This window comes from Perna viridis, chromosome 10, assembly GCF_037379345.1.
Source record: "Perna viridis isolate PV_CMFRI_1.1 ecotype Kerala chromosome 10, ASM3737934v1, whole genome shotgun sequence".
NCBI classification, from domain to species: Eukaryota; Metazoa; Mollusca; class Bivalvia; order Mytilida; family Mytilidae; genus Perna; species Perna viridis.
Genome location: NC_142454.1, coordinates 16,449,662 through 16,476,548, shown reverse-complemented (window position 1 = coordinate 16,476,548; position 26,887 = coordinate 16,449,662). Strand labels below are relative to the sequence as shown.

General features: G+C 31.2%; 1 protein-coding gene across 4 annotated transcripts in view; it reads right to left on the bottom strand.

Annotated features, from left to right (window-relative positions):
* Positions 1-26,887, bottom strand: part of LOC148604740 (rho GTPase-activating protein 7-like) — a 121,646-nt gene that overhangs the window by 63,273 nt on the left and 31,486 nt on the right. For 3 of the 4 annotated variants that reach the window (XM_088551052.1, XM_088551051.1, XM_088551053.1), the window contains exons 3-5: positions 26,062-26,154; positions 24,985-25,329; positions 4,177-5,829 (exon numbers count right to left, since the gene is read on the bottom strand). In XM_088551052.1, coding sequence (XP_088407178.1) covers positions 4,177-5,829; positions 24,985-25,329; positions 26,062-26,121 — 2,058 coding nt within the window. In that variant the 5' untranslated portion in view covers positions 26,122-26,154. Of the gene's footprint in view, positions 1-4,176; positions 5,830-14,611; positions 15,919-24,984; positions 25,330-26,061; positions 26,155-26,887 lie in introns of those variants that run through there. The other variant, XM_088551054.1, reaches the window with a different exon arrangement.

Here is a 26,887-nt window from a genome sequence, read left to right as displayed (position 1 = left end):
GTGTGAAAATGAATGACAATGATCGGAATACATTACACAGCTCAACAATTTGTTCATCACTCATGGTGGCACATAACAATTATCAATTCATCAAAGTCCTTGAAATGTTTTAATCACTTGCTCTGGAGTCCCGCCACTAATTTGAAATGGTCAAATAGACAAATCTAGGACACGATACTACCCATTACATCTTTTCGCCCTAACACACTGACCGCCTTTCTTGTCCAATTCATAAACAAACGTTTGAAAGTTTACAGATACGGAGATAAAGTCTTCCGAAAACTCAGGAGCTCAAAGATAACCTCTGTTTGAAGCCACGATTTTTATCGAATTATATTTTCACCTGAGTAGAGGCACAATCCATTTAATTTCAAGGGTAGCAACCCTGGGTAACAGAGCCCTTTAACATGAGAAAACAGTATTGATCTGGCCAAGGTGCACAAAACATGCCTTCTTACTGATTGTTTTAAACATAGATAGGTATTTAATGATTTGGTTGTATACATTAAACTCTCTCTATTGATTCAGTATTTTCTTAGGTACCCGAGATAGATATGTAAATATTGTTTCTATTGTTGAACGAATTCCTTAATATATCTGTTCAAATAAACCAACACAATTAAGGCTTTATGTGTCATGCTTTTTAGAAAGTGAAAATTCCAATAGTAAAAGACACGTGTCCACCACAATATGTGTTTTCCTGCTGGTCTCCTGAGAACAAGAATGTTTGTATATCTTGATGAAACGATACTGAACTATAGAAAACTCATTTAAAGACATATCAATAAAAAGATGTAATATCAAAACATTTCATTACACTATAACCAACAATTACAATGAGTGTATTATCATCTTATCATCAAGGATATAAATAAGTGTAAGTCGAGGCCCTGGAATCTAGGGTATCCATTTTTTTTTTACCTAGGACTTTTTTTATAGAACTTTTGATATTTCATTTACTTAAGTCCAGGAATTTTGTTGACATTTTATTGAAGAAGTTCTGATATCTTGAAAAAAAAAGAGTTGTTTGAAACTTGGACCCCCAAATTATTGACAAAAAGATAACAATTTTTTATCTGAAACATAAAAGTAACATTTCTTTAAATCTGAAACTCAACCTGTATTGAATGAGGATTATTTGAAAACTATTTTTGAGAAAAGACATCTTTTATTACATAAAATATTTCAAAATGGCAATCTTTAATTAATAATGTTGAATTCTCAAATCATCAAAGTGAGAGCTGTCAGATATTTTTATTTACAACTGTTTTTAAAGTAATTGATGAAATATATGAAGGCAAAATACATCTGATCTTATTTTATCATTTGGTCATAATATCTAAGTCATGAAAATAAGAGTGAAATTCAATAGTAAAGTGCAAATTTCTTATCAAGTGAGTCATTTAAAGTTCCATTTAAATGATTTTGAGCATGAAAACAAATGTGATTCATAAACCTCAGCATCCCAAAACCACAAATATTTACCAAGTTTACAGCCATCTAATTATTATGAGTGATATTAACTTCATTTGCACTTCATCTTGTGGTTATTTTGGTTACAAACTACAAAGGAACTTCTCACTTTTTCAATTTTTATTTTACAGAGCATGAAACTGAGAACAGTGAAGGAAATTATAAATCATTTTTCAGTATTCAGCTTCATCACAGGTGTTTATCCTTTCGTAGCATTAAAGATTTTACAACAAAATGAGACTTACTTCCCCTTGATGTAAATTATATATAAATTTTCATACCAAAACCACAAAAAAAAATAAAGAGGTGAAACTGATAGTATGGTTACAATAAAAAAAAATGAAGTGGGAGTACTGCTACCATGTATGGTCCACCAACACAAATATTTTAAAAGTATTTTGTTCATACTATAAATGAAGGGGTCCTTTTTATTGAAAAATTGTTGCTAGAAGAGAAATTTAGTCCAGTAAAATGTACTGCCAGCTGAACCCTGCCCTGGGGTATGAGGGTTTCCTTATTGTTCATTGAAGACTAATCGGTGGCCTTGGGCTGAAATTTTCATCCCAGTGGGGTTGTTGTCTCCTTGACATATACACCATTCGTATTCTCATGTTATATCAAGTTGAGACAGAAAATATCACAGCCTGCTTGACAAGGTGAGTTGTGATGTTCAAAGCTGATATTATTCTGTTTCTTTGCAAAGAAGCAGTCAACTTGATGTAATATGTATATTGCCTTTGGAAATATCCAATATTTGTATGTATGATGGGGGTCATCCTGAGCTGGAAACTATCAGGCAGCAAGAATAACAGAAAAATGACCAAGTAGCTGACCATACATTATTTGAACCTTAATCAATGGAGTGATAGTAACACCTATTTAATCCCAAATAACTCTAACCTTGAAATACTTGTATTGCACTTAATTCTGTAACTTTCAGTAAATCAATTGATAAAAGCATTTTGTTTTCATAGAGCTCTTACCTTTCTTTTCCATTTCATAATCCCATTAAAACAAAACACCAAAATTCCACCTCATGAAGCCACATTTATTCAGGAACAGAAAGGTACACATTTTGTCATTGCTGGTGAAAATAATGATTTTGAGACAGCTGACTGAGAGCCTGAGGAAGTCTGTCTCTTTTCAATTTCATTTGAAAATAAATTTGAGCATATATCCATCTAAGAATTAGGAAGATGGTGATGGATCACAATTTTGGTACGTAACTGCATACAGAAAATGCTTTATATACATAGCATTGGAAAGGTGAATTGTATGTCTATGAGCAGGACTAATGGAGAAAAATATATGTCCCTTTCCATGATCCTTGTAACCTTAACTGTGACCTGTCACCAATTATCAATCAATTATAAACCAGTGATCAATTTATCAATTTGATCCATTGAACCAGTGATCAATACTTCAATGTATTATAAATCACCTCACTCCTGATGTGTGTTTTTTTTCCAATCCTATGATTTGTTTGTTTTCTGTTTTACACAAATTTAGTAAGTAATATAAAAAGAAATAACTAATAGGTCAGGAGTTGACTATTTTGAATTCAAAGTTAAATTATACACCTTAAGTTTATTTTAGACTCATTCCAATGAAAATTCTGAAAATTAAGATGAATTGATCACATATAATCTTCAGTAACAGAACCATGAACAGATACATCACCTATCACCAGCAACTGATTTCTCAACAATCAGACTTTAATCAGTCATCACACTGTTAAATAGCTGCAAGGATCTGTTCAGGGTTCATTGTCAGCAACAAACATTCTGTACAATGATTTGATGTAACATTGCCTGCCTGATATCTATATAGATCAGTACTCAATTCATTTTGATACAGTAGCAGCTTGGAGACATTTACTATTTCTTTTGATCACAGGATCTGTTTAAGACTTGTTTATTTTCATTTTCCAAAGGCATTTTTTGTGCAATAGTAAATCAAATGAAATGTACTTTTTGAAGTCAAAAATAACTTCATAATCTTGTTACCATATGTGACAAAATGTATACTTGTTTACAATAATATTCTATATCTAAATTCATATACAATGTCATAGAATTTCTACTCAATGCCAAATGTTCACCACCTGAAAGGATGCTTTGGTTGGAAGAAAAATTTTTTATTCTAGTACCTTAACTATCACTTTGCTTCAACTGGTACTTGAAGAAGAAACTTGCTAGAGATATGCATTACCCATTTGTTGAATATACTTCAATTAGCAACTTGTTTTAAGCAAATCACTGCTATTCTTAAAAAAAATATGAATTAAAAACTCAAAACCATACTGCATTCTCAATTGAACCAATTTCAGAAACCATGTTTTGTGATTAAAATTGTAGTACTAGTAACATATGTGGTACTGGTTGGCAGATCTGCAGGGTTTTGACAAATAACCATTTATCAAGAAAGCTGTACAATAAAAAGAACTTTTTCCAACATGAACACTGTATTAAATCTAAAATAATAATCAGAATGCCATTTCATGGAACCACTAAAAATTTCCCTTTCAAATAAGTTTCCATTATTGACCAGTTTTAATACCATTTTCACATGTACCACAATGATTCCATTCCAAGTGTGTCTATACACGATTGTGATAATGTACAGCAAAACAGTTTTGGTTTGATAAAATGAACAGGGAAAGGAAGGAGGAAATTATATCATTTAATTAATCTACATACTAACCTCTTTCTCTGCTTGACAATCTGGGCTACTGCCTTGACTCTCATCTTTAGTAGTTGAAACAGCCCCTTCCTGTGAAATGGAAGTTTTCTGGTCAACAGTTTCTACTGGAGTTATCTCTCTTTGATTATTATCATTTATCCAAATTTTCTTGGCCTGTTCAGGACTAGAAGGGGTGGAAATTGCACCTTTACCTGGTGGGATAACATAATGTTTCATGATCCAGGCTTTTGATTTCATACGATCTGGAGGAGGAGGGCTAGATTTTAATTTCAATGGCAACTCAAGGTCATCTGGTAATCCTAATCTATCCTTGTATTGATATGCACAATATTTTTTATGCATTTCATCAAGTAAAGTTTTACCAGGCATGGTACTTGATCCAAGTTTCAAATTTTCCTCCTCTCTCTCACCATCTGTTTTGCTGCCATCTTGACCTTTGCCCTCTATATCATTCCAGACAGCCTGAGCAACAGGAGAATAAAATTTCTTCCATCGTCTGCTACTTATGCCATGCCATGTTTTAGAAAGTTCCTTTTTCATGAGTTTACACTCTTTTGAATTAATATCATTCATTGCATTATCCTTAGAATTAATATCACTATTTTTGTTTTTCTTAGATGAAGATAAACTCGCTACTTTATCTTCTGATTCTTTACTTTTCTTTTTTGATTTTGACCTTAATAATCCTTTCCCTTGTTTATCTTTTTTCTCCTCCTTCACTGAAGAGTCATTGGAATGTTTCATTATTGTATCCGACTTTTTGTCAGTATTCAACAGAATTTCTGACTTAGTTTCAGTTTCTATTTTAACAATGTCTTTGTGAACACTTTTTATTTCAGGCACTGCGTAAACAGGTTCATCATTACAACTACTGGTTGTGCTATTTTCACTCTGTTGTCGTGTGAAGTTTCTCCGACTCCTACGACTTATAACTGGACTAGTGGCATTAACGACAACCTGCATCTCAGGTGATTCATCATGGAGAAAATTCGAAAGATGAATATTGTGGAGTTTTTCAGGAAAACTTGTTGGTTTCACTGCAGATAGTCTATTTTCCAATCTATTTTCACATTGCACACAATTGTCTGTTTCCTTTTCTTTAGTTTTTCCCTTCTTTTTCGGTCTCTTCAAAGAATCAGAAGTATTAGTACCAATGGTAGCATACAATGGTATTGACTGACAACTAGAATGCTTATCATCCTGTGTTAAAAAGTTAAAATTTTCATCTAACGAAGATTGAATCCCTGTTGTCGAATGACTCCTAGCACGTTTTGGTCGACACACAGATTGATAAATATGATTTCCATTAGAAAATATTTCATCATTCACATTTTCTAAAGTACTGCTAGAACCAATACTTTCATTGCAATTAACATCATCCATACTATTCAAAGAACATTTACTCCTTTGGTATTTTTTTCTGTCAACACCATTTTTACTTGATGAAAAATTTGGAGAGGTAAGAGACCTTTGCAGTCCTTTGTTATTTTTTAATGTTGAGCTAATGATTTTTTCTATTTTTTCCACAGGTGGGGGGTCAATAGTTCCTGACCTTCTCTCCCAGGGGTCATCATTATCTATGTCCTCATAGTCTTGACTGAAGGAAGGAAGTAGAATTGATCTATCATTTCCATTTCTAAATGGCATCAAATTCTGCAAAGGAGAAAAAACAGCTTGTGAATTAATGTAGTAAGGGGGATAACTCAAATTTAAATACAAGAAAATACTTTTGATAAACTAGTTATCAATTACCTGCAGTTTAAGCTTAAACCGATATTAAATCCCAAAATGATTATGTGTATAAAATGAATGCAGATTCAATTGATTTTAATGCAAATTAAAATTGGCAGGAGGCAATACTTGTAGTACAGTTGGATTCATCTGATCATTAATAAAATGAATGCAGATTTAATTGACTTGATGCGAGTTAAAACTGCAGGAAGTAATCCATTTGCAATCAACTCAGCAGTATGTAACTTCAATAATATATGCTATCAATCTATTTTGGGCAGAAAATTTTGAATTTAAATTGAAGCATAACAGACATGAGATAATTTTGTGTAAATGACAATACAAGCGTGAAATGAAATTCTGGTAGACTAAATGTAATTCTGAGATTGCATAAGGTTTCTATACATAATTTAACTTCATGCATGGATTCCTGGTCTACTGAGTGCCAGTCTCCGTAAGAATCAGGCAGTGGGTGAAATACAGTACATTCATTAAATAACCCACCACTTTGAAAGTGAAATAATTTGACAATTTGTACAATCAGAATCAATGAATAAAGAAAAGATATTTCATATAATTTTTGGTAAAGTGAGTTATAATTTCATTGAAATGCACTTAAAACGAACATCTCAGGGGAAGATAACTCTTTGCTAAAACTTCAATCTGTAATGTTCTTATGGAAATTTTCCAACATCTCCAGTGAGGCAAAGATCAAATAGTGGTCATAAAAGTCACATCTTGAATAGAAAAAGACTCCTTGAGTGAAAGTATATTGTCAGATAAGTGGGTTTCAGATCTGGTACATTTTGTCTTATTCTTACAAAGACCTGTACCCAAGGAACACCATCGATATTTCAAGCAAGGACATCTAAATCATGTCTCCTTCTTCATGAACATTTTAAGAAGTTTGTATAGATCTGTTATATTTTTTGCCTGTCATGGTGAAATGAACGCTACTTTGTTCAATTTTAATCAATATACTTAGTATAACATATGGACCAGAAAATGCACTAACAAAAACATCAATTCAAACTACTTTCATATAGTTATAAGACAGTATTAAAACTGTGGCAGTCATCCAAGATAATGAAGAAACAAAAAATAATACAGTTATGAAACTTAGTATGCATGTCATTAGAAAGGATATCCTGATGTAATGTTTATTACAATAGTGAATTCAATTTTTCTGACATGGGGTCAAGGAGGGAAATAAGTTCTTCTTAAAAGCCTAAAGGCTCCTTTCCTTTAAGGAAGTCTTCTGTTTTAATATTTTTGTAACCCTTTTGGTCCTTTCTACTATAGCTAAAATACTGCTGGGTTTTGAAAGAATAAGGCTTCAGAAAGCATTACTAAACATTACACTAGGTGATAACAATGCAACTAAGTTTTACAAAGTCAAAAATTGACAGTTTGCTTCATTTTTGTAAATAGGTAAATATACTGTCAAAACTGTGGTGACTCTCTAAGTATTATCAAAAGGAAAGGTTTCCAACAACAACAATTATTTTATTGTTAATTGACACTTTTACATGTATATTTGTACTTTACACTGGAATTCAAAGGGACATAACTCCCATACCAAACAAAGCAAATATATAACAACATTCATTTTTCATCACCACAGAGTTGTTATTATTGACACCAAACCCCAATCAACCAGATGCACAAAGTTGTCACTTTCACCATCAATCAAACACTACTTGGATAAGATTGACAGGTGAAATGGATAACAGTTAATTCTGTTGCTAATTATCTGTCATTTCTATGTGTAGTATAAATTTGTTATCTACTCTGTGTAAATCATATCCACATTGTCAGAAAGTAACATCTGTTCATTACTGTCCATTCAGAAACTAGCATAGGATGGAAAAAAAAATCATGCAAATGGGTTCTGATTATATTTGATTAAACCTGTATTAAAGTTCCACTAAAGTCAAAATCTAGGATATATCTTGTTGAAATTGTATTTCGCTAAAAATGACTAAATCACAATAATACATGCACACAATAATTATTAATTTAAATTTAATTTTAGAAATATGGGTATTACACTAATGGGATATTGTATCATTTGAGATGCTAGGATTTCTCCACAATGAAACCAACACTAAAAATATAAGAAATCTACGAGAGATGGCTAATTTTATAGTGATACCCCGCTTTCTTGGGAAATGGGAAGTAGATATCATATGAGTAAGAAAATGATTCTACAAATCAGTATACCCATATGAAGCTTTGTATAAAATATCAAAAGCCTATGATTTAAAGAAATTGAGAATTTTGTTACAAAAAAAATGTGTAAGGGAATAACAGAATGACAGACAAAGGTAAAACAGTATATCCATCTCCTGTAGAGCAAGGGTATAATAAACAGACTAAAGAATGCTGGTCCCCTTATTTTTCAGTCTTTTAAGTCTAAACAAATCCAATTCGTAGAGACCTGTTCAGAATTTTTTTCCTTTGATTCTAATGTGAACATAATGACAATATCATTAAACATTCAGGCTGTACTTTACCCGGTGGACTTGACAGTACACAAGGAGAATTGGATGTCTATGTTGTCAATATACTCTTATCAAATAAATATTATAATATTATTCAGGCAAACTTTGGTTCAAAGTTCAGAACAAAAGATCAAACAGCAAGATCAAAGGAGTAATATAGGTATACACCTGGTTAGTCCTACAGGTATTGTATATAAACATGGAAAAGGTCACAACAAACAATATGTAGACATGTGCTGGTCAATGAGCCATGAAATTGAAAGTTAAATATTTACTAAATTACAATATATAGATAAATAATCAAAATTTGGATTTGTTATCAATTTGTTGGAGGAGTAATAGGTAATTATAGTGTCTCTGTAATAAATTATGGAAGATTTGTCTCCATAAGAAAGCTCACCTTTCATCATGAACGTGGTTAAGGTTAACTTAATAAGCCATTTTTGAAGTTTAAAAAGTAATATTTAGTAATGGCAAACACATTGCTTAGCATTCACAAAATAAAAAATTATATGACATAAAAAAAAAAAACCGACATTTTTTTTCATGTAAACCAGTCACTCATTAAATTCATTATGCCAAAGTCTAAGGTCAATTTTTCAGTTTTGACATTATTTGTCTAGAGCATATAATATGGTCATATGCAGTATATATGAGCTCTTTTAGGAAATCTTGATGTGTTCTCTGTCACATAGAATATATTTCCTTGACAAACTTATCATTAGACTAATGCGAATGTCAAACTGACTTTACCTAAGGACAAACTTTAATGAGGAAAATAATACCTTTAATTAATTACCAAGTCAGGTGTTCAAGCACAGGTGTCTATTACATGGGGAACAGAAGCCCTTTGAAGATCAATAGGCCTTCAAAAATGATGGGTTCTGTGTAATAATAGGTAGGAACAAAGATACTCGTTTCAACTTGATGTGAAAATATCCATTAAACTATTATGAGGATTTTCTCATTGACAAATAAGGGTGTTGGAAATTAATGGTTTCATGAAGGGTCATAAATAGCGGGAGGTAAATACTTAATGTCAAAAAAAGTTCCAAAAATTTTACTTTGTGTCCTTTTCTTGAAAAACAGTCTTCAAAGTGTCAGCTCTTATTAAAAATACATTAAAGGGTTATAACATTTTCATTATAATGAAAGTTTTGTTCCCTAAATTCAATTTGAACCCTGATGAACAAAACTGGATTGATTGGTAGAAGATATTTGGTTGGTGTTAAATTATTCACATAGGTGCAAAGTTATATATATTTTTTTCTTTAATAACTGTCAATTCTAGACGTTTAAAAAATTCTGAACTTTTCAACACAAAAAACACTTGTAAAATGATACAATAAAATTAAATATTGAAAAAAATTGTCAGCATCAAATTTCATCTTGCATGATATAGGCAGAAAGAATGGGTGAATCTATGCCATGTATGACTTTGCAATTTTTCAATTCTAGGCCAAGCAAACAAAAATAAAATAAAATACAAAATCACAAACAAAAGTTAGCATGTATGAGCATATAAGTTGATTTGTTGTCATGATTGCAAGGGTCATACCTCAATTTTTCGAAAAATGGGAGGGGTGTTTGCTAATATGTGACTTATTACTTTTTTAAATATTCAACTTATCACAGCTAAAAAGTAGAGAAAACTTTCCAAAATGAAAAGTGTGTTAGCAGCTATCATCAATGCCCCCTTAGTAAATGGGCTCACATTAATAAAAGATGTCTACAAAATCACTTTTTTCAGGGAAAGATCATACAGAATAACAGAAGTTTTGAAGTAAAAAAAAAAAAAAAAACAGCATGATGTGATGTTGAGATGCGACATTATTCCGTTTTTTTCGATGTAACAATCTTTTTTAGTATCATGGTAGTTGTTTGAAATAGCAGATATCAGGCAGGAAGAACAATTAACAACATTCAAGTTGTCAATTGATAATAAAGTTGACATGAAAATCATAAAAACAATCCTTTTTCTCCAGTTTTGGAGAAAAAAAAATCTTTGAGTGATTGCTAACTGTAACCGATACTCTTATTTTCAATCATGATATAAGGGAAATAAACAAGTCCTAAGTAAACAGGAAGTTGTTGTCAAAGATTTCTGAAAATGAATCCCACCATATGGCATACCTACAGGAAGAATGTAAGAAAATTTTAATCCACTCTGATGAATAGTTGTTGAGAAATGTGTAATGAAAATTTCAGCTTTCAAAAAATATAAAGTTAAAGAATAAACTAAGTTCCCATTAAAAAGGAAGTTTTTTCCGAAAATGAATCCCACCATATGGCATCCCTACAGGAAGAATATGTTAAATTTAGAGTTGCTGTGACCAGTAGTTGATGGGAAAAATGTGATGAAAATTTCAGCTTCCAAAAATATAAAGTTAAAGGATAATATAAATTAATATAAAGTTCTCATTAAACAGCAAATTTTTCCAAAAATGAATCCCATCATACAGCATTCCTACAGGAAGAATGTGTTAAAATTTCAAGCTGCTGTGATGAGTAGTTGTTGAGAAAAGTGTGACGGAAAAGAAACAGAGACAAGGGTAAAAGAGTTTACCCCTGTCCTTGGAGCGGGAGGGGGGGGTATAATTAAATAATAATAATACAAACACATTTACAAAGTGGCACTAATGCTTCAGTGAGCAGTTTAGGGTCATACAACTGATGGTTAAAGACATACCAAAGTTTTTAGTATAATATAATCAGCTTAAATAAGAATTAAATGTTCTAAATAAATATAAAAAAAATATTGGTAATAAATCTACCATAGTCTTAAAATCACCTTAAACTTTTAACTTTCCCAATTTAGCATTTATCCATGAAACCAGTAAATTGTGCCTGTATGTTACATCAGAGGTAAATATTCAGAGAAGGTGAAACAATTATACATTCTTCATCAAAATTGGAAAAAAAAATGCCTTAAATCCTAATTGTCCATTCATTATACTGAAGAAAAAAAAGTATTGCATCATTCTCCGTGGCAATTAAATTTTGTTACATATCCCACCAAGCCTGAAAACCTGATCCCAATGCTGAAGACCATTATATGGATATACCTAGTATGTAGTATGTGTTCAGTCGATGTTTTTTTTTTATATCATTGATGATCCATCCATTTCATGATTTCTCTTTTACAAATAAATCATTTTAAGATTTCCTTGAAAATTAATTACAATTTGCTTTAAAACAAGTTCTTTTTAAGCTTATATTGGATGAAAAAAATAGGGTTGGTAAAATCATTTTATTTTTCAAAATTATTTTATATAGAAAGTTATGGGAGGATTTGATGTCTTTAATAGTGCTGAGATTACAAATTGATTGTTAAGTGACATTTAAAAAAAAAACTACAAATAAGATGTCCTAAGTAAGCATGAAAAATAGAGTGGATAGGGTAACCTTAAACAGACATATTTTTGTCTTTGCCTAATAATCGTATGCTGAATCAATATATTTATATAGGAGGAAATTATTTTGTAAAAAAACAATTCTCAAACCCAAAACTCATCCTTAAAAATGTTCAAACCATTTGAAATTTACAAGGTCTAAAACATTCTTGGACTTTTTTTAACACAAAGAAAATATGCCATATCATTACAAATATTTGGAAAAAATAACTGAAAGCAAACAAAATTTACCTTCTACAATGAAACATCTTTTTCCTTGTTTTGTTAGTGATCAAAGAACATAAAACTCATGACGATCTGTCTTAATATGTTTTAAAAACAGGGTAAATATCCAGGTCACTAACAGTTAATACATTTAACATAAAAGATAGAAATATTATTTTTAATATAAACTTGTCTAGCTATAGGTAGTACTCGGTCAAGCTTGAGTGCTTCATCATGTCAAATTTGTCTTTATATCAAATCTTCCCTCTTAATTGATTTCATTTTATTATAAGCCAAGATAAATTGAAGTTGTTTCAATCGCTATTAAAATTGTACTTTCGACACCTTCGCTAGTATAGTTATTTATTCAAAGAACACTAAAATACCCCCAGGTTTGTTGTTTTTCATTGAATTAGGTATTACAGCTCTGAGGACATGTAAATATAAGGATAATTTGGGGTGAACCAAGTTTGCATCAGACCCCCTAGTGTTAACCAAAGATGATTTGCCACTTAATCAAATTTTGTCAACAAAGTAGGAAGAAAAATTGGTACAAATTATCTATTCATTGTAATACACCTATTTATTTAAGATTATTTTGTGTCAAAGGTTGTCATTTCACACCTTGAAATATCCTGAAATATACCAGATATGATAGAAATTATTATAAATCTAATAACAGGTATTTATAAAGGGAGAGATAGGTATAGAAAAAACTTACAACTTTTGATAACTTATCACACATATTTTTCATTAAGCAATACTGGATATTTATTGCAAGTCTAAAATGTTTTTCCAAGTATCCATTAAAATTGAAAAATTGTTTATGTCTGTTAGCTGAGGGAATGCATAGAAAGAAATGAAGAGAGGTTCTCTCTTTTTTTTATTTTGAAATTGACTTTGCTTATGTCTACAAGTTAATAACTCAACAAGAAAAAAAACTTTCTAAATGAATCAGATAACACCATATAAGGTACAAATAGTAATCATTTACATACAAAACGGGGAACAATAAGAGTAAAATCATAGCTCAAGGGTATACAATTTATTTGTGATATATTCAGAAAACTAACAAATTCTATTTGCTGACTATCTGCTGCAAATTTGAAAACAAATTGAGGAAATGAACAGCAAAGAATGATTTGTAAATGATCATGACAGACTCACATACCAAAAAGCAGTTCAATATCTTCATGGGTTTACAAAAAAACTGCGGAAAACTGTTATTTCCATGGAATTTTTTAAGTCCAGGGCCCAAAATTATGGTAAAACTCAGATAGCGGAACGAAACTTTAACTAACCGTTGTGGGGGCATAAAAAAAAAAAAAAAAAATCCTGATTTTACTAATTCATCAATCAGTCAGAGAGCAAAAATATAAAAAAAATTATGAACAAGAAATTCTGACTCCACTAAAACTAAGAGGTTAACTAACCATAACTCAGACACTTTTAATGCATCAGCAAGTTTAAATCTGTGTCAATTCTAAATTTACCCTTTCATACAGCATATACCTCATCATGCATGTAAAACTGAAATTGCCTTTCCAACCCTTAACAATAAGATTGATCAAGATTAATTATACATTTAAATCTCCGTAAAGTATTTTAGGGTACTTCATTCACTTTTATTGACGTGGATTTCCACCTAGCTGACCCCTTTACCACAATATGTCAGTAACATTGGTCCTATCCTCTCCACTTAGTCAGACTGGCTTTCTAACAAGCAACAAAGACTAAAAGACCGAGACTTAAGTCGAAAGGATTGCTACAGTTGTTTGTAATATAAGATTGTTAAGTTGTAAAGCAATAAAGAGACCCCCTTGATTGATAATGTAAAATACCGGAATAGACATGACCTTAAGTTTGGAAACATTAATTTATTTGAATGAATGGATTTGTATTTTCCTCTATGCATGTTCTTTCTTTCCTATTTATTTCTATTGAGATGAATATAGAAATTTCAACTTGAAATGAAAATAACATTGTAGAACCTTAAAAGATAGGTGATAGGACGAAACATACTGCATACATTTTTTGTGGTGGACAAATCAACAAATGAAATAGTACCCGCAAAAATGATTTTCACACAATATAATGGTAATCATTTTCAAAACCACAATAATTGATATCCACAAAAATTTGAAGCCACAAAAATGAATCCATTTACAGTATTTTCTGTGGAGGTTTTACAGAGGAGTGACTAAATGCAAACATTATATAGACCTTACACAAGAAAGAATGATGCACTGCAATGCTATCCTAAAAAGCTCATAATTGAGGTCACCAATAAAAGTGTCAAAAACCATAGACAAATTTTCTAAGATAATATTTCAAGCAATGTATTAGTAACTCAATACAAGTCCTATGACAGTTTCACCTACAGCTGACATTGTTATACAAATGTAAAATTTAACAGTTGATGACCGTGACCTCAGTATGGACCACCCTCATCTCCAATCTTTATATACAACATGTTATTACACAGATAACATTTCTTGTGTTAGTTAGCATGCACCCCTTAAATTGAAAATTTCACACTCGCTCGCCCTTACATAAAAATTACATAATATGATAATTATTTACCTGATACTCATGAAAAATAAGCAACGATGTGTCTTTGTATCGCCTTAAAACATCACTGTACGACACTGCCATATTAGTTCACGAATCCCTGTTTAAAATTCACTGCAGTTTTATGAAAAATTTTAAACACACTTTAAATAAAACAGCTCCCTTTATAGAATACACTTTAGGATAGTTTTCAGATGTCACCAAACAAATTTGAAAATAGTATACATCAAAAATAAACCGCAGCATCTATATGCAGATCCCGTATTTATGAATCAAGAGAAATTTGAATTTTATAGTACCACTATTTAATCTACTAATGATGAATAAAATATGCATGACCACATTGCGTCCAGAGTTTATGACTGCATTTTTATCCACTTAAGGTAAGGTATACATTACTTGAGCAAACTGTGATAAATTACACCACTAAGGTAATATTCTGTGTAAAATAATATCAGCCACCTATCACCTGCTCTTAATTACTTTCTTAATAAAATTTATCCTAGAAACCAGGTAGAATAAATCCATGGAATTTCCTAGAAAAATTGATTTTCTTGGAGGATCAAAACCAATGATTTCATGTTCCTGCAACACAGAGCCTCTTTCTAGCACACATTATGATGGTTTAAAATCATAAATCTAAGCTACCAATTTCTTGTTTTATAACTACTTAGTCTAAAAATACTAATATTAAGCTGTTAATGACCAAGTAATCTTTTATAAGACAGACACAATGTACATTACTCCAAAGTTTAGCTACAACCTAGTGTTTCAATGTCCATCAACAACATACAAGCTGAGCTATTTTTTACAGAAACATCCAAATGGCCTTCCTCATAGAGAACCAATTCACAGTGTATGTCAAAGACTTCCATAATCAGAAAATTCAACATTGGTGCCAACTGGAAGTTGGCAATAAACATCCTGGAATCACTGAAATTAAATTTGATGGTCACTATTCAATTGTTTGACGAATGTAAACTAATTTACAGTCAGGTTAGATAAACACTACAGTTAGAAAACAAATATGATTATCATCCAATTATAACATGTGCCAAAATAAAAATCCAGGTGAGTTTGAGAAAGACCAGGTATACTAAGGCCTAGGCCATATGTATCTTCACCCCAGGTGTGTTAGGAATCCTTCTTGATCTTGGTTGTGTCAGAAATGTTTATTATTCCTTCGAAAAAAATAATATTTGACCTAGTAATATTTCTAACTATTTTAGTACGCAATAGCCCAACAAATTAGAAGGTGAGACCCGTCAAAATAAATCCAAACTATTATCCATGCTCATCATCAATGTATCGGAATTCTTCACCTTTTGTGTGAATCATCTACTCTTTACACTTGTCCCTAATAAAGTCAGTCAAGCTTCAGTGAAACCATTTTATACATTTAAATTTGTCTCTTAACAATTCAAAAAAAGTTTAGGATGAAATTTAATCCATCAATTTAATGTTGCACCAAATTTCTCTGGAATTTTTTTATGCCAGTTTAAAATTCCGATTTAGGTACTAAATAACTATAGCTTTTGAATGTCACCTTAAATTAGCTGATACTATGGATAAAGGAAAAGAAATGCACATACACATCTATAAGGCTAACTAAACTGATTTCCTGGTTCTAAGATCCTCCCTTTTGGCAATGCAGCATCACTGATTTTGTCTGTCATATTTATGATTTAAAAATAAAAAACAATGAACTACCTCCCTCATCATAACATTTTAAAAAATACCATGTCATCACTTTTTTCTTGGGTAATAAAAATGATCAGAAATGTGGTCCTCTCATTGGTTTCCATGAAAACAATGAACTGATAACCAAGAAATTAACATTGCATTGCCTAATTACATGTGAAGTTTGACATTAATATAATTAAAATAATGTCCATCTGTATTGTTGGGTCATTATAATTCAGTGTGATGCTGGTAGTTAAAACATAAAATATGATGAGGTGAATAGAAGTGTATAAAGATAGACAACAAAATACAGTATACTGGCAACTAGTTCATCCATCCAAAAAGTCTTCCATTGTAAATGTTACTGTGTACTCTCTCATGTAAATACAAGAGTACCAATTACATAAATATCGTATTTCAAGGAGCAACCAGCCATCAATAGCATTATAACCAAGTACAAAGAAAGTTCAAGATCAGAAAATAATTCATACTGCAAAATATTGAAATAGGAAGCCAAATCCAGCACTGATAAATTTGAGTGCACAGTCTTTGACATATTTTCAATCACCAACCGAATAAACACCAGTAAATTGTACTTATAACCCAAGCATTCTGAAATTAAAATGAAGTCAGTTATGAAATGATTTAAGTCAATTATATCATATTAAATCATACCTTCCTGTTTACAGTAAACAACACCAATGAGAAATGTATGATATTATATCAATATGTTACTATCCCATAGAACTAAGTTAATACCTATTATAGGGAACATTTCTCGTGTCTAAAATAGTAGTGTAATTGATTCAACTACCAATCAATTAACCACTAATAAGATAATTACACCATAAAAAATAGGTCCTTTATCTGTTTACTATACATGTACCTATGTATTAGTCATTTATGCCAAATGAAGTGCATTTAAAAGACAGTTAGTGTTAACCAAAAAAATGTTCTCTCAAGAATTCTGTTAGGTCATAAATTATTACAAACTTGTCGATTTTGTAAAAAAGTTTGATTTAATTTTCATGATTTTTCAGGGATTGTGAGGCAGGTATTACTGTAATTAACTCGATTCTTGAATAACAACAAAACATAACTTACACACTCTCCAAAGGCTGACATATTAGTACAAGAGAGAAGAAGTTTAAACAAAATTTAGAATTAAATAACACCATAGTGGAATAAAGACACTACAGAGATAGATATCTCCATTGTATAAAGAACTCTTGAATAACATGAAATTAGAGATGTTCCCCAAATAAACTTCAAAGATTATTTACTTTGTTCAGTTACACAATTAAAACTGGGCGTAATACTACACATGTTATACGATAGTTCCAAATTTTTTAGACCCTCAGAATACCAGACTGTTCACTATATTTACATTTTAAGTCCATAAAAATGCCATGAACATAATATTTCATAAATATTTAAAAGGTAATGTTATTTTAGGCAAGATTATGGTATAAATTTAAAAGAGTTCATTTGTAGAATTTTATCGTTATTTAGAGTGATGTACACAAATATATTTCATAAAGCACTTAACAATAATGTGGCAAATACTTAATTTCACAAATAACAAGAATGATCATAGCATAAAAATCTTCACTATACGTTACTGTGAAACCTGTCTAAACCAAAACCGCTTAGCGACTGTAAATTTTGTTTGATATAGACAGGTTTTTTGATTACCCAGATTCAAATATATACATTTAAGCTGACATGAACATGTGAAGGGACTTTAAAAAGTGTATGGTTGCAGATAGGTAAAAACCTGTCTATACCCAAAAATGTTTATCTAGGGTTCAATATTAGACAGGTTTAACTGTAGAATCCTGAGATGAGGTATTAATACCAAAGGTGCACACTGGGGGTGGGGGGGGGAATCCTTTGACTTTTGAGGGCATTTACACTGTTAACTAACATATTTTTGCAGACGATATATTTTTTGCCTATTCCACGAGCAACAAAAAAATCACAAAAATAAATCACTGCCAACAAGCCCCTTCAGTATGGCATAGAAGTATGACAAAATTAAATCAAGAAAATAAATAGCAGTGAAACTGAATCACATAAAATGAGTTTGCATCCAGGAATAGTGGTATATTGAACATCTTAGGGTATACAAACAACATGTATCAGCTTACTTGTATCACAAATTCAAGTTCTCAACAAAGCCTCCCTAGCTATTTTTCTTTCAAAGGTGTCTACTTTGTACATATGTACATTAAATAACGGTAAAATCATTATAAAAAAATATTGGAATCAAATACAACTGTCCCCTTACTCAAAATTTTTCCAATTAAATTAACTCTTGTTCTAGCAAAACAGGCTTTTCTACTGATATTCTTTTTTTAGCTGAAACATGCAGATACTAAAATTATGACATAAAGACAGGGAGGTCAAAGCTATTATTGGTTATCTTTTTTTTCTCCACAAATGCATGAAAAAATTGACAAAAGAGGGATTCCAACCACTAGAAAATTGAAACATGGTTAATACCCTACATGCTTAGGTAGACAACTAGAGGCTTAAGAGAGCCTGAATCGCTCACCTGCTTAAGCATTTGCATATTTGAAAAACTTGAGGAAAGAGGCAGGCTAAGCTCATATTAACTGACTTGTCAAATGGAGGAAATGCTTTTAATAGCATTTTTAAGACTGAACCAGAATTATGCTAAAAGCAACAGTTATTGAATTATTTTTAAAAAAACTGCCTCTGACCCCTATGTTCTGTTTTTATTATAGGCAGCCATATCTATTCACAAATTAAAATTCACAAATCATTTTGGGCATAATACATTAAGGAACCAATATGCTTATTGTCATTAAATGATCTTAAATGGTTTTAGGGAAGAAGATTTTCAAAGTTGTATACATGGAAAAAAAACAAATTTTTAAGGATTGTTTCAGAAGTGGTAACTCCTACATCAGTAAATAAATCATTTTGAAAATTTCAGCATTGGTTATTCAAATGATGCTTAACACAAATATTTCTAAAGGCAATGGTTTTTGGAGTGATTTGCAAATACTGACTTCTGACCCCTATTTTTCTATTTCTAATAATGCCGGCCATGTTTTCTCATGGATCGAAAATCCAAATGGTTGTTTTGTTTGTAGGATACCCTAAGGAACAAATATGCCAACGTTAATTGAATTCTGTAAAATGATTTTTGAGAAGAAGGTTTTCTAAGTTGTACATTGGACAAATGCCAAAAGAAGCTGTTTCTGGGGCCCTAACTCCTACATCAGACGACAAATTGTTTTGAAATTAAATTTCAGCATAGGTCCGCCTCTTGATGCTGAACAATATTGTCCTCTGCCAGAATTTTGCTTCAGGCAACAGTTTTTGAGTTATTCGCAAAAAAAAATGCCTTCAGACCCATATTTTTAGTAACAGCGGCCATGTCTTTTCACAGATCATAAATCCCATCACACATTTTGTGCAAAATACTCTAAGGAACAATCATGCCAAGTTTACATCCTGTCGGTCTAGCAGTTTCAGAGGAGAAAATTTTCAAAAATTTGTCCACTACGATGACAAGGGACACCAAGAGATGGCATGAACTCACTTGTCCTTTTGCCAGAAGAGCTAATAAAAAATTGGCGAAATACTGACCATCATACAACATTTTTTAACAAAAGATGCAAAAAATTCAAACATTCTACTTTTTTCTAATTGTTAGTACATTAACGCCTACCTCAACAGACAATCCTTTCAATTACAATCATATTCCAAAAGTATGAAACTCATAAAAAATTTAAATTTGACACTTACTCCACAACTACAATATTCATGAATACCATACTGCTACCATTTGAAATGGTTTGTATCAAATGTCATTTGTACTAATTCATAATGCCAAAAGTTGTATGTTTTGATATTTGTCAATGTCATTTGACCAAGCGTCATATAACTCGTTGCTAGTAAACACAACAATAAAGCCTAAATGATGAAATTTTAAATCTGCAAAAAATATAAAAACTGACATTTACTGGAATAACCATATTTTCACTTGAGAGATGTTCAACAGGAAAACAGTGTTAATGTCTTACAAATATATCACATCCTTTAAATCTGGAGAAAACAACCAAAAAACTGCTTCAATTTACTAACCATATATTATGGTTATGCCTGTATTAAGATATAAATAAACATTTATGAGTATTTGTTGTTAGAAAGTTCTTAACAGAAAACAAGATTTCTTACAGAATATTTTTTTGCAATAAATGCAAAATTCAAATTTAGAAAATAATTTCCCAAGTGCAAGAAGTACATGTATAGAGCATTAGAAATGTTTAAAACACACAGTTCTACTATAAACAAGTTTATTTTGGATGTTATTTATGTGATTTAGGATGTCAATTCAATTTAGCATCTATTACATTTCGCTTCTAACACTTTCTCACAAATGTATTCTATAATGTTTATTTTAATTGTTCATGAAAATAAGTTGGTTTATAGTGTTGTTTGTTATTTATCAAGAACATAAGGTTCACTTCATTTATTTTTAGGCCTTTTGCAGCTTTATGGTATGGGTTTTGCCCATCATTGAAGAACTGTGTGGTAACCTATAAAGTTTAACTGTTTGTTGCTCAGACTGTCTCATTGGCAATCATATTTCAGTATCTTAGGTCACACACTATCAGTAACTCAATGAGTCCAGTTCACAGGTTTGTGCTTTGTGATACCAGCCAGTTTGTTGTGTTGAAGTAACTGTTCATACAGTGAAACATGTCTAAACTGAACCCTGAATAATCTGAAAACCTGTCTGAAATTAACCCTGAATAATCTGAAAACCTGTCTGAAATGAACCCTGAATAATCTGAAAACATGTCTAAAATGAACCCTGAATAATCTGAAAACCTGTCTAAACTGAACCCTGAATAATCTGAAAACCTGTCTAAAATTAACTCTGTCTAAACCAGACACTTTTTAAAATCACATAATATCTATTCAAATGTATTTTGACCTTCGGTAAATTTAACAGTCAAACCTGTACCAATTTTGAAGTAAAAAAGAGGCCTGATTTAGACAGGTAACACTGTAGTTAAAATATATTCAATCAAACAAAAACAATATGGCTGCTGGTTATAATATTTTCTAAAACTCAGTTGAAAAAAGTCTTGTACTGTCAATTATTGCTCCTTAATATATTCAAAGAAAAGTCTTAAGTACTGGTCAGTGTATGTGTACTCCTCTCACATGATAATTATATTGGTACTCCACTTGTTTCAGTATCAACAAATGGCATTTCCCTGAAACCTCAGTGTTTTCTGAGTCTCTTCCTTATATTCTTACATTTTCCATTCTGAACACGATTTTTCTATTGTCATTTTCAAACCTAAGGTTAAAAAGTTAAGCTGTTTAATTGACCTGACTAAACTTCTCATCCAGATAGGTGTAAAATCCTCTTTAAATTAAAATTCCTCTTGAAATACCATTACCCTAAGGTTATAAAATTAATAAGCTTATACAATGAAGGGTTTATAAGGATGACTAAGGCCAAAAAAAAAATATACCTGCTATACACTACTTTATCTACCCTATTTCATGGCCATCTTGGCTTAAGCACTGTTAAATTCTAGAATGTTTTCCCATTAACTCAAAGTAAAATGTTTTTGAGAAATAAAATAAATAACTATTGTTTATTTGTTGTTGTAGAAAACAAGACTATTACTTTGCTTGGCCTTATTTAAGTTGCTTTGACTGGTTATTGTGGCCATTATAAGAAGTACTGACAACCATGCAAGGTCAAATGAATTACTTATTCTAAGCTTAATCAAATCTATTTTTTTTTTCAGTTCAGATTCACGACAAATATATTGCAATTTCATATGATAAAAAAGTCATTTAGATTGATTTTTTTTTATATTTTAAAAGCATACAGAAAAAATATGTAACTTATTCTACAGCCTCATGGAATATTTTTTTCCTTGGAACACTTTACTAAACCCTGTTTAACATAAGACCACATTTCTTGGTCAATTTATCCTTTAAGTAGAGCTATTTACATCTCACTGGCTATTTGGTCAAGGTAAACAGGTCAACACAAACTTTCACAAGACCAGGCAAAACAACAAATGTCTAAATTGACATTACAGTACAGCAGAAAATTTTTGTGATTTACTAATTTTGGATTATTTAAACATGCTAAAATAAGTTGCACAAAATATTCACTTTGGATATAACTACTTATAAGCGCCACTTAGCATCTCCCAAATGAAGAAACACAAAATTTTTTGTATACATCTTTGCCTAAAAATCACAAAATTTTACACCAACCAAAATAACCCCCCAAACGGTTATTCATTGATTGATACATTAATTCAGTTTCCATTAAATGAAGACTAAGAGGGCAACTCCAGCCGGTTCAATTGTGAATTTTAATCAAACACTCATAATCATTAACATTCAAGGTAGAAAGATTATGATAAAAATACTTGAAATGAACCATGACTTCATAGTACCTATAATAGACTCATATCATTACCTTATTTGAATAGAAATGTATAAACAAACATTAAGGGGGATGTTCACTACACCGCTTTGTACAAATATATACACGGTAATTGAAATCGAGAGTTACCTCAAGGCCGGAAACATAAAAGAGCGGATATAATGCACATTAGAGAGTAAATCAGTTATGATAAATGCCATTTATACCAAAATATAGAGATATCTTTCATCAACACTTTAACAAATATACAAATGGATTGACTTAAAGTCGCCTTAAATGATAAAGATGGGAAAATTCTACGCTTTAGCAGGCTTTTTATAGATGACTTCTTTATCAACTTCTTCTTTTGATCCAATGTTTGACTTTGTTCCACTGATTTTAAGCTTATTTTGGAGTGAAGTGACAAAGCAAAAACAGCTGATAAAATGACCTAGCTACAGTAAAAGTTCATTGATAAAATATGATGAAGTTAAACAGTACATTTTTTGTTTATCTTAGTTAGTAGGGATGCTAGAAATTCATCAAACTGAATCTCTTAAAATTTAAACAGTTTATAGACAAAGTAAAAATTTAAACAGTTTATAGACAAAGTAAATACTTGTATGAAACAGTAGCTAGTTGTAAGTTGCAAGCTAATGCATTTCATTTAACATTAACTTAGCTTTTTTAACCATTAACCCGGCCATGTAAGTTTTTAGCTACATAAATATGTAGCCATTCTGAATAATAATGTATTAGAAGAAAGATACAATATGTATTAAAGTTAGGATTTACATTAGAACATTAACCATGGGCAGCTTTTTTACATTGAAGAATTCTTTTCTTAAAGTTTTGATGGTATAGTAAGATTATGAACCCAGATATAGGGTGATTTTCTTAAAACTTTTCCTCATCTCAAATTCTGACAAATCAGAAATTCTCAATTTGAGGAAAACAGGAGAATTTGAGGAATTTACAGTTTGACATTCTTGTTAAACCAAAAACACAGATGCTAGGTCTGTGAATAAAAATTTAAAAAAACTTAAAATTAGCTTAAAGGAAAATGTAAGTGTATAAATTTATGCCATTTCTGTAATTTGGTGGGATTCGAACACTGTCTTTCCGTAAGAGATTCTCAGTTATCCTTACTTTAGCATTTGTAATCTAGAGAAAGAGTGTGACAAGATTGGTTTAGTTTAGAAAAAAAAATTAAAGTGAAGTTACATGAATTAAAAAACACAAGGTTCAAAGCAAAATAAGAAATGTGAGTTAATCTATATCAAATTCCCAATTTTAGCCCCCCTTTTTTATTGATAAATCCACTACATAACCACTGTCCTGTGGTCAGCATAATTCTTGCTTATATTGATATACACAGAACATTCCAGGGCCTTTTCAAAACATCTGTTCACAAAAATGTCAACCTTTGATCAAGGAAATATTTGAGTACATCAATAGTATCCTACTAAGAATAGATAGTATTAAACCCTCACACATGTCACATTTCTCCAGTACCTAATTTGATATGTTTTGACATTCTGTCGAGTCATTGTAAGCTATAGACCATCATAACATGTCAATAACTTTAAATCTTCACTTTCAAATTGCTGACAGCCTTTGGTTAGGCCATTCAAAGATAATTACTTGGCTTTTTCATCTTTCTGAGGGTGCCTCTTTACACATATAATCTGCATTACTATATCAGTAAAATAAAATAAAAAAAAAAATCTCCTTCATAATTTTTTTCTGGCTATGAACATTATAAAAGAATAATTGAAAAAATGTAAGTGAGTAATCAAGGGAACCAAGATTCTAGTGGAAATCATAAGAATGGAATTCAGGGACAAAGACCAGATAGGAAAAACATCCTCTGCTTTTCAAGGAAAACCTAGAGTTGCTCATAAAGTCCTGGATAGACAAAAGAGGAAAGAAAAACAAAGACACACAAAAAAATCCTAATCACCTTTGGGGGTGGGGGGGGGGGGTAATAAAAAATATTGATTTTCATGAAAAATGGCCTGCATACCAAGCAATAATGGCATTAAATGTGACTATAAATTAGTTGTTTTTTTTTTTCAGGGTATAATTTTTATTGCTGTTAATAGAAGCCATATATAATAATGTATTAAAGAACATGCATACATAGGTGACTTGTATATAAACACATTACCTAAACACCCCATTGTTCAATTTCTTCAGTAAATTACTCTTTGGTTTATTTTATAATACAGTTTTGATACCAATATTATAGCAACCCTACCTCTTTGACTGATTCAGTAGAACAGGGGACCAGAACATCACCAGATTTCTTCCCCGGTTTGACCAAAATACACTGGTAATGTCCATTAGTGTTGGACCTTGAAGGATCACTGTGTCTTTTGGGGCTGCACTGTTTAGGACCCAAAGTACAATTTCTTTCTGGTTTATCATAAATAGATGAAAAGCTGCGTCTTTTGCCACTGAATTTGCTAGACCCAATATGTTGCCAGTAGCTGTGGGCGTTGAAGAGGTCAGACTCATTGGTCAAACTGTGGTGACGTTTTACGCAACCATTAGGTACTGGTTCTGTCACACGATTAGCTGATAAAGTACGACTTATTTCTTCCTATAAAAATAATTGTCAAAAAAACTCAAATGCTTATAATATGCATTAAATAGCTACATACTAGTACTTCAGATTGCTTGTTCGTGGACTTTCAAATTAACATGGTTGTAACATACACCTTATAAGTTATGTATGGAAGACTATGAGAAAACTACTTGATGCTCCAATTTTTTTTTCATGTGTACCGTTTTACAGTGAGGAATTTTACAAGGTAAACATAGTGAAGAAGTGTGATTTAAAAAGTAAATGAAGCGAAAAAATTTTCATAACAGTATAATTAAGATATGAAGTAGAAGAAAATCAGGACCTTTAGATATTTAGGCATACAAGTTTATTAACAATAAAATCAGGGCTCTGGAATTCTACTTCCTGTGAACATTGACAAAATTGACAAATGAAATTTAGCGCAGATAAAGTTATTGTATTTTTCACCAGTTTTGCATATTGATTATAGTTGTGAAGCAGATCAAATGACTTTCAAATACACAACAGAGAGTTAAGGGCCAAATAAAACCTTGAGTTGTTCAGTAAATTCACAAGTTCCATATATCATGTTTTATTTAACTACTTTAAATGAATCTTAAATACTTTCAGGGCCATTCAGGCTTTATTGCTACTACAATAACATGGTCATTTTTCATTTCAAAATGTTACCCCATTATATAGACCCCCAAAAATTTTCACAAGTCTGCTCCCTGGCATTCCCAAAGTAATGTTGGTAACCACAGATACCTGTGCCTTTCGTAGGTAGATTTCCAGAGCTTTATATTCATCTGTGGCCTGGATGTCCATTTCATTTTCACTTCACATCCTCTTAAGAAAATTCTGAAAAAAAGGGGAAAATTCTTAAAAATAAGACACTGCATTTAACTGCCAAGTCACTAGACACTCTTAAAGTAATAAATTTATTAATGAGTAAATAACTCTACAATAGAGTCCAACAAAGAAGCATTATAAACGTAGCAACAGATACTTTTACGATAATTTTCTGAGCAGGCACAGTTAGTACTTCTACATGGTAGATGCTACACTCTCATAAAAACTGTGGTTTTCAACCAATGTTTACAGGAAAGTATTGTACCTACTTCACAGAAGTACCTAAAGAGCCTGCTAAAAAAACTAATATAATAAGGTGTATTAAAGCTGTTATTTTATGTTAAGCAGTTGCTGAAAAAAAAATCAGAGATGTGATAGCTGTACACTCTATGAATCTAGTCACTTTCCTCCTTGTCATTGTCATTATTGGAATTCATTTGATCATTTTTGATTCCATTAATTTTTCCATTCAAAATAAGACAAAATCAAAGACTGATAAATACAAAGAAGGCAATTACCAAACAAAATGGACAAAAATTTAATTCAGTGGCAAAATACTATCACCATTATAGTTCAATGAATGAAAATTGTTTCAATTGCCAGTGAAACACCTATGAAAATACCAGAATCCCACAGTGTCCAGTAGTTATCTCAATAAAAGCACAGCTTAATGACTGAAACAACCACTAATACGTCTATATTATCTAGTTAATCATTGTTTTATATCCTAAATGACCATAAA